General features: G+C 40.8%; 1 protein-coding gene across 4 annotated transcripts in view; it reads left to right on the top strand.

Annotated features, from left to right (window-relative positions):
- Window positions 1-8981, top strand: part of LOC147025287 (lysophosphatidic acid receptor 1-like) — a 62840-nt gene extending 53859 nt beyond the window's left edge. For all 4 annotated transcript variants that reach the window (XM_085886141.1, XM_085886139.1, XM_085886142.1 and 1 more), the window contains exon 3: window positions 7711-8981. In XM_085886141.1, coding sequence (XP_085742267.1) covers window positions 7711-8003 — 293 coding nt within the window. In that variant the 3' untranslated portion in view covers window positions 8004-8981. The remainder of the gene's footprint in view (window positions 1-7710) is intronic.
- Window positions 8982-9520: the final 539 nt, after the last annotated feature.

Consider the following 9520-nt stretch of genomic DNA (forward strand, 5'->3'; position numbering starts at 1 on the left):
GAGTGTGTTGAGAAGGTGGATGGAGTACTTTGAGGAGCTGATGAATGAAGAAAATGAGAGAGAGAAGGTTGGAAGAGGTGGAGATAGTGAATCTGGAAGTGGGGTGGATCAGTAAGGATGAAGTGAGGACTGCTATGAAGAAGATGAAAAGTGGAAAGGCGGTTGGCCCAGATGGTATACCAGTGGAGGCATGGAAGTGCTTAGGAGAGATGGCAGTGGGGTTGTTAACCAGATTGTTTAATAAAGTCTTGGAAAGTGAGAGGATGCCGGAGGAGTGGAGATTAAGTGTACTGGTTCCGATTTTCAAAAATAAGGGTGATGTGCAGAGCTGTGGAAATTACAGAGGGATAAAGTTGTTAAGCCACACCATGAAGTTGTGGGAAAGAGTAGTGGAAGCTCGGTTGAGAGGAGAGGTGACGATCTGTGAGCAGCAATATGGGTTTATGCCAGGAAAGAGCACCACTGATGCGATGTTTGCTTTGAGAATGTTGATGGAGAAGTATAGGGAAGGCCAGAAAGAGTTACATTGTGTGTTTGTGGATTTAGAGAAAGCTTATGATAGGGTGCCAAGAGAAGAGTTGTGGTATTGTATGAGGAAGTCGGGAGTGTTGGAGAAGTGTGTGAGGATCGTGCAGGATATGTATGAGGACAGTGTGACAGCGGTGAGGTGTGCGGTAGGAATGACGGACCGGTTTAAGGTTAAAGTGGGATTGCACCAAGGATTGACTCTGAGCCCTTTCCTGTTTGCAATGGTGATGGACAGGTTGACGGACGAGATCAGACTGGAGTCTCCATGGACTATGATGTTTGCAGATGACATTATGATCTGTAGGGAGAGTGGGGAGCAGGCTGAATCGAGCCTTGAGAGGTGGAGGTACGCACTGGAGAGAAGGGGAATGCTAGTCAGTAGGAGTAAGACGGAGTACATGTGCGTAAATGAGAGGGAGGGTGGTGGTATGGTGCAGTTGCAAGGAGTTGAGGTGGGGAAGGTGGATTGGTTTAAATACTTGGGATCAACTGTCCAAAGTAACGGAGAGTGTGGGAGAGAAGTGAAAAAGAGTGCAGGCAGGATGGAGTGGGTGGAGAAGAGTTGCAGGAGTGATTTGTGACAGAAGGGTAGCTGCAAGAGTGAAGGGGAAAGTATACAAGACGGTCGTGAGACCAGCTCTGTTGTATGGTTTGGAGGCGGTGGCACTAACAAAAAGACAGGAAGCAGAGCTGGAGGTGGCAGAGTTAAAGATGCTGCGATTCCCGTTGGGAGTGACGAGGATGGATAGGATAAGAAATGAGTATATTAGAGGGACAGCGCAGGTAGGACGGTTTGGAGACAAAGTGAGAGAGGCGAGATTGAGATGGTTTGGACATGTGCACAGGAGGGAAGCGGAGTATATCGGGAGAAGGATGTTGAAGATGGAGCTGCCAGGCAGGAGGAGAAGAGGAAGGCCAAAGAAGAGGTTCATGGATGCGGTGAGGGCGGACATGCGGGTGGTTGGAGTGTCAATGGAAGATGTGGAGGATAGAGCGAAATGGAGACGGTTGGTCCGCTGTGGCGACCCCTAACGGGAGCAAGCCGAAAGAGGAAGAAGAAGATATATATATATATATATATATATATATATATATATATATATATATATATATATATACATATATATATATATATATATATATATATATATATATATGTATATATATATATATATATATATATATATATATATATATACATATATACATATATATATATATATATATATATATATATATATATATATATATATATATATATATATATATATATATATATATATATATATATATATATATATATATATATATATATATATATATATATATATATATATATACATACATATATATATATATATATATATATACATATATATATATATATATATATATATATATATATATACATATATATATATATATATATATATATATACACACACACACACATACATATATTCACACACACACGTGTCTCACCATTGGTTTAATTCATTCGAGATCAGAGGCAGTGATAAGACTTCGTACCAGTCATTATAAATGTTTTTCAATTCTCTTCTAAAATCATTGACCTCTTCAATAAGCATTCATTTGATGCACCTCATCGTGATATGTAAACTCCACTTCTTCCAAGGACCTGCCAGGAAAAAATATATATTTTCGCATTATCACGATTTAATTTTTAATCAATTGCTTCATCGTTCAAAGAGGAACCTATACACAGGCTTACCAACTTTGTGTTGAGCTGTTTTGTTCGCGGAAGAAAGATCGCTCATGTCTCAGTTGTAAAAATGAAAATCCCGTCTGGCAGAAACTTTGTCTGGCGAATCACTTATAAAGCAACGATGAGGAGATTGCTTAATCATTGGGTGTGGCCACAGGAAATGATGCTTCGGGTGAGACAGCTTGGAAAATAACTGGGAGATATATTCTCAAATTGTATGAATCATTTTTAAAACATACTTAAAATACCCTAAAATGGTTTTGATTAAACATGTTTTCAGTTCGTGTTCTGAGATAAAATATAAACACGAGACCTTGTCTCACAGAATAGTTCCTGTTTTTTTTTTCACAGCATGACTGTCTAAAAACACTTCCTCATTTTCACAGCACGACCGTGTCAAAAAAACACTTCCTCATTTTCACGGCATGAACTGAAAACATTTGAAACAAAACTTTTTTTATGGCGTGGTTTATACACAAAAATGATTTGCAACTCGGGTGGTGGCCAGATGAGATCATTAAGAGAAGTTTATCATTTCGTAATGGCACAAAAGGGGTATCTTAAAAAATATAAAGATTCAAATGTTTTGTTTTTCAATATTTTAGATCGGGATTATTGTGCAAAGAAAATTAAACTATTGAAGGAATTTGAGAATGAACAAATCTTTATAGGTTCACTGAGTGAGCTAAACAATATGCATCGGTTATTTGATAGTGTCCCGAGGCTTAGACGTTTCAGATATTTCTTTCGAATCACCTTTAACAAATCTTTATCTTATTACATGGATTATTTGGAAAAAAAGTGTCTCCAGGTTAAAAGGGGAGACAAATAAATATACCTTGGGATAAAAAGGGGGTTTATTTTTAGGGAAAAAAATATGAATCGCTGAAAATCCCCCATTCATTTACATGGGGAAAAAGTGAGCCAGAACCAGTATATTCACCCTACTTACATCCACAGGGCCCCAGCAACATACCTGGCAAGTTTCAATGAGATCGGACCAGATCGGATTGTCAAACAGTGGTCACAGACAGATGCACAGAGAATACTGGAATTATAGATAGACTTGTACGTGTGTGGCCGTACGTGCAAACCAAAAAATAAAAATTTCAAACCGCGAGCCAGAAACAAACACACAGGCCGTTCCTTCGCTCTCGCGTGCCTGTACGTGCAACCCCCCCCCCCAAAAAAAAAAAACAACAAAAACTTTCAAACAAATACACAGGCCGTTCCTTTGCTCTCGTAAACGACGACTGGATTGGGGCAATTGTGTTTATCTATAAATGCGCATAAGAAATCGAGAAATTATTAGAATACATTAAGTCGTCACTATCCGGAAGTGGTGCGTGCCCATACGGAATGTTCACATGCATTCCACGAATTATCGCTTGCATTGAAGTAACAACTGCTGTGATACTTACACACACAGAGTTAATTAAAATCAAGTTTACCTCCCTGTCTTTGCTTGCCATGACATTCGCTGCCATTGACCATTGCCACTCCTACTCCACGGTAACTAAGGCACTGATCCCCATCGTAACCGGCACGGCACGGCACGTGACGTCATCGTCGACCGGCAGTGCACCGGCCTACGCAGCACCGTATCCTTTCATTGGTTGGTAAATAAATGGCCATAACTTGGGACGCACTTGCCCGATGAATATCAAACCTTGAAAAGGTACATCCACAGGGCCCCAGCAATATACCTGGCAAGTTTCAATTGGATCGGACCAGTGGTTGTCAAGAAACAGCGGTCACACACACACACACACACATTGCTGGAATTATAGATAGATTATTCTTATTATTATTCTTACTAGTACGTGCCTGTAAAAATAAATAAATATTCAAACCGCGAGCAACAAACAACCACACAGGCCGTTTCTTCGCTCTCGCGTGCACATACGTGCGTGGCGCGGAAGTTTGCATATTATTCGCAGTTACGATTATTTGCAATTTATTTTTAATGCCCAAATATTCAATTATTATTTTTTTCTGGAGGCACAGTTGATACTGTCCATTGAGGTAGCCATTGCTGAATAAATGAGTGCTTGTCACAATGCTGGCTGATGATTCGTTGAATATCAATACTACTATGCCGTCCGACCAGCTCACTGTGCCCACGAGCGACTACATTATAAAAAAATAGTTATGAACATTAATGGCGATTCACTTGGTGTTGAACACAATTCATGATGCAAACTTTTGATATCAACGAGAAAATGTTTTTATGCGGCCGGAGGGAAGGGAAGGGGAGGGGAGGTGGGGGGGAAGTGAGGGAATCCGTTGATGGTGGGGGGGGGGAATTGTCACGCGAACTTAACCTTTACAAAATAAACAAATCAATGCAGAACACGATTGAAATAATGTATGGACACAAATAGACAACTTTATTGTGTGGGTTCAGAGTGGAATGACTTCAGGTAGGGAGAGGGAAGCCTTACCATGCTCCGGTGGAATGTCTGGGCCGGTTAAACGACGTGCCGGTACATCCTCACATCCAGTACCCAAATGGCGGATCGACGGGGTCACTGTGCCGGATGCTTGGTGCTTTCTCTGCAGACGCTAATCGTCCCAAACCCAATCTGTCCTTTAACAGACGATTAATAACTAAAGCCGTTTGTGATCAGGCCAACTCCAATTCACGAAGAGGAGATGAGTTGTCACCGCAACCTTCAACAAATTCAAAATACTTGCCAACCCACATTTGGCAAGCGTGATGATTGTGCTCCTATGCCAACCCATGTTGAGTGAGGCCACATCATGCATTCTACCGAAAACAGGCTAATGATGATAATAATGATACTTCTTGCTGAATTTAAAAAATATGTATTGGAATGTTTTTGTGAAATAAATCTCACAAAAAATAGACAATATTTAATTGGGTAGATAGGTCTGCATACCAAGGAAAGTGAGTTGAAACCGTAAACATTCTGACCCCGACATTCACGGGTTCCTCGCATTCGCGGTTGATAATTTGCGACATGCTCTTACATTTGTGGGAAATTGCCCTGCGTATTCACGGTTTTATTTTTTTGTATTATTATTAATTAATTATTTATTTATTCATTCATTCTCGAGTCGTGAGTATAACAGTTCTACAACATATCTTTCACAAGCCACCCACAAAGCAGCTGTATGTACAATAAAATACTGTGCGTTCGCAAAAAACCATGTCTTCCATGAGCCGCGAATATGACCTGCTTACTGTACGCATATTGTGGCTTCGTGCGATAAACATTGTTTCACGGGACGTCTCACCATGTAATGCATACGGTACTCTATGCTATGTATTGTAGCTTCGCAGCACAAACAGTTTTGCGGGATGTCTCACCAATGTAACACGGCATTCCCTGTGACACCACCCCCCCCGTGAGTTATTTACAGAATGAAAACACCAACAGCATCTATTGATGTATCCAGTAATTACCAGGTGGTCACATATGGACATTACACAATGGAAACATTCAGCGCATCTCAGTGTAAATCACCATCTTGCTACAAACAGCACAATCTGAGCGGTTACATTTTTGAAACGCTCAGCATAATCTGCTAACAGATAGGAAAGATGTCATGTCCTGTGAGTTAAAGAATGAAAATGTTCAACATATCTATTAGTGTAATTAGCAGTTCGCTACATACTGACTAATTATACAGTAACCGCTTGCCACATCTATTAATTATCAGCTACTGAATACATCATCACCCATAAAAATCCACTGCAAACAATGTACAGACTATTGACCACATCCTGGATCATCATCATTCTCATCCTGTTGCTCTGACCTGTGTATTGCCTCGGTCCGTTCATTCTTCGAAAATGACTCCCAAGGATTGAGGATAACTCTCAGAAGAGTATGCCTCTAAGTGGACTACTGATACGGCAGAAGGCGAAGCTCCTGCACGACCATCTCTCTGGCGCGTGTGGTGCAAGCACAAGCGTGGCGGGTCCAAGCGGAACCTCCAGCCCATTTGCAGCAAGCAAGGGGTGGTTCCACCACTTCAAGGCATGATATAATTTGTGCAACGTCAAGATCGTAGGGGAGTGTGCCTCTGTGGACCACGATGCGGCCAAGGCATTCCTTGTAGAACTCGCGAGCCTCATGGACGAGAAGGGGTACCAGCTGGAGCAGATCTTTAACGTTGATGAGACCAGCTTGTTTTGGAAAAAGATGCTGGCCAGAATGTTCATCTCACAACGCGAGAGCAAAGCAGCAGTCTTCAAGGCCACAAAGGACTGGGTATCCCTTCTCCTCTGCACCAATGCCAAAGGGGACTTCATCGTAAATCCCATGATGCTCTACCGTTACCTGAACATGTGTGTACTGAGGAACAAAAACAAGCAGGTGCTGTCCGTGTTGTGGCAGGCGAACAGGAAGGTGTGGGTGATGTCTGAAATTTTTTATGGACTGGATTCATAACTGTTTTGTTACTTTGGTCGAGAGGTACGAGGCAGGAAAGAACCTTTTGTTGAAGGTACTGCTGCTTGACAATGCTCCTGGCCACTTCACGGACTGAACGGCTTCCTCGTCATCTTCATCTTCATCTTCATCATTTTGCAAAGTTATGTGTGCTGTGTTTGTTTAATAAAAAAATAGAGATGGTACATGATGTTGTCGTTTTTGTTTTTTTCTTCATTTTGTTGTATGGTATGGTTAAGAGACTTTGAAATGTATTCAATAAATTGGAAACGGTACCTGGTGTTGTCGTTTTCTTGCTTTGTAAGCATCTTTAATGAAACTGTAATTGTGCATTCGTGGTCAAACATTTTAAACTTTAAAAAACTTTCCCTTTTGAACCAGGACCCGCTACGAACCGACAACGTTATCCCCCTTTGTCGCTCACGGATTTTTTTCCCTGACATTCGTGGATTTTTCGCGGGTGGGGAAATCCCCGGAACGTATCCCCCCCCCATTTCCCATTGAAACTGCCCCCACATTCGCAGTTTCAACATTTACGGGTTTTTCCCACAACGTACCCCCCTCCCACCCCCCACAAATGTTGGGGTCCTGGTGTATTTTCAAAAACAGTTGATGAATGCAATCAATTGAGGTTTTGTTTCAGCATGGCAATGCCAACAGTGTCCTGCTCAGCTGCCGTTTGCAATGGTGCGAATATCGTGCCCGGTTACCTGCAGGCCAAATTGAACACCATCAATTGTTTTTTCACCTTTTTTTGGTCTCTTGAAGATCCTCTGTGATTTCAGCGTTTTGCCATTGATGAATATGCGCAAGACCGGCCAGCACACCAGCAGCAACACTTCTTCACTATCGGTGTACAAAGTTTTGTTGAATGTTAGACAGTGTGTTTCAGTGGATTGCGATCATGTTGAAAATATATTGAATGTTTATTCTTCTTGTCCTTTCTCTGTATTGTTTGGTGTGCTGCGTGCTTTTCCCCACGTATCGCTCGGATTGAAGCTTCTTTTTTTTCTCCTTTTTTATTTTTGTTTGCAGGTGCTTTTGTGCTTTGCTGGATGCCAGGCATGGTCATTTTGTTGATCGACGTCTTGTGTCCCAAGCAGATATGTGACCTGAATGCTGCTGAAAAATTCTGCCTAACCCTTGCCCTTTCAAACTCTGCCGTAAACCCTATAATTTATTTCTGCCGAGACCGCGAGCTGCTCAGCACCTTAGGCCAACTGCTTTCTTGCAGAAGGCACCAACCTCACAACGAAATAGTTGAGCCGTCCTACAATGTGCAGAGTAATGCCGAATTGCTTGATCAGCAGAGTGAATTCTCCGCTTGATAATTTGAACTGCACCATCTGTTGATGCAGCTGTTTGATTTCATCTTGTTGTTGTCGTTTTTTTGATATCCCTTGGCCTTGTCAGTAAGTCAGTAAGTATACCAATTTGTTTGGGGCCTTTAAAAAAAAAAATCACTCTTAACCATTCTCAACCGTCTTTGTTTTCTGGATGATGTTCAAGTAGTTTGTCAACACCTCAAATTGCCAAACGCACGTATGGGTTCATGCTTTCCTGGCCAATCTGCTTTCAGTTTTGGCAGAATTTTAATTTGAAAATATCATTTGTTTTGTTGTGGAAACGAGTTGCAATGCAGTGTTATGACCATTTTTTTATTTTCTTTTTCCCAGACAGCACTGTTGAGGGATTTAATAGAATATTTCTGGTTGAGTTTCTTCTTGCGGGTTTGATGATCTTGTCAGGCGAGATCATTATTATTAGTATTGTATTATTTTTAAATCGTGGAATTGAAATTGTTCTTTGGAATTGTCGATCCATTGTGCATGCTCATATGTAATGCCAATACATGTGATATTATTCTCATTGTGTTACTTTGCATTCAGACTTGTTCCTCGTGTGGTTCTTTGTTTTCTTTCAATTCTTTTCTCCCTTATTTATTACAAAAAAAAATTGGCATATTTTTGTGCATTTTTCAGCATTGGGGAAACTAAAGCATCACGTGGAACAATGTCTGGTGATCAAGGTGGTGGGTCTAATGTTGCATTATTTGCCCAGGCCATGTCATGTTGATAAATCCATTTTATTTGAATTCCCATTTGTCGGTGCGTTGTTTTGTACAACAATCTGAGTGCAATGCTTTGGATAGCTGTTCATCTATTGGTAATACTAGCAAATGTGATTAGTGTTGCGATAACATGCTTTTCCTTTGTACGTGCCTCGTCTCGATGAGTGACTACTTAAATCGCTCGAATGCCTGAGAAAGGAAGAATGTAATTTCCTCAAAAGCTTGCTTCAACATTTCCGTCAGACTTTTTTTTCCAAAAGATCAAAATATCTTTTGGACGCACATATGTTCACAAAGGTTAATGAAATCCATGACACACAACAAACCTCAACCTCTCGATGTGCAGTCGCGTCATTCTGGAGAAATGCGCAATGATATCGTGTAATCGCATCCATCTGAATCCTACACCCTTCAAACTGACAAGATACTATCTTATTTCTGTTTTGTTTTAAATGCTGCAAGATTGGAAGTCATCTTGTGGTGCTGGCGTGATGACTCCTTATTCCGGTCTATCGACGTATCACACAAGTCAATAATTCTGCCATTTTTTGGGGCGGTTTCTTTCCTCTGTTTGCCCTCTTTTCTTACTCTTTTCGAATTGCTTTTATCCTTTTCTTCTTCCATGTATGCATTGCTTTCAATTTTTGTGCAAATCTAAATAAGAAAATGTACTCTGTACGTACATGGGGAAAACATTTGTTGAAGTTTTTGTTTTAAATTAAATTGTGAGTTTTTAGCAAGAGCTGTCATCGTGAGTGAGGGGCATTGAGTTTG

This window comes from Eptatretus burgeri, chromosome 6, assembly GCF_056783735.1.
Source record: "Eptatretus burgeri isolate ZD-2024b chromosome 6, Ebu_testis_v1, whole genome shotgun sequence".
Lineage (NCBI taxonomy): Eukaryota > Metazoa > Chordata > Myxini > Myxiniformes > Myxinidae > Eptatretus > Eptatretus burgeri.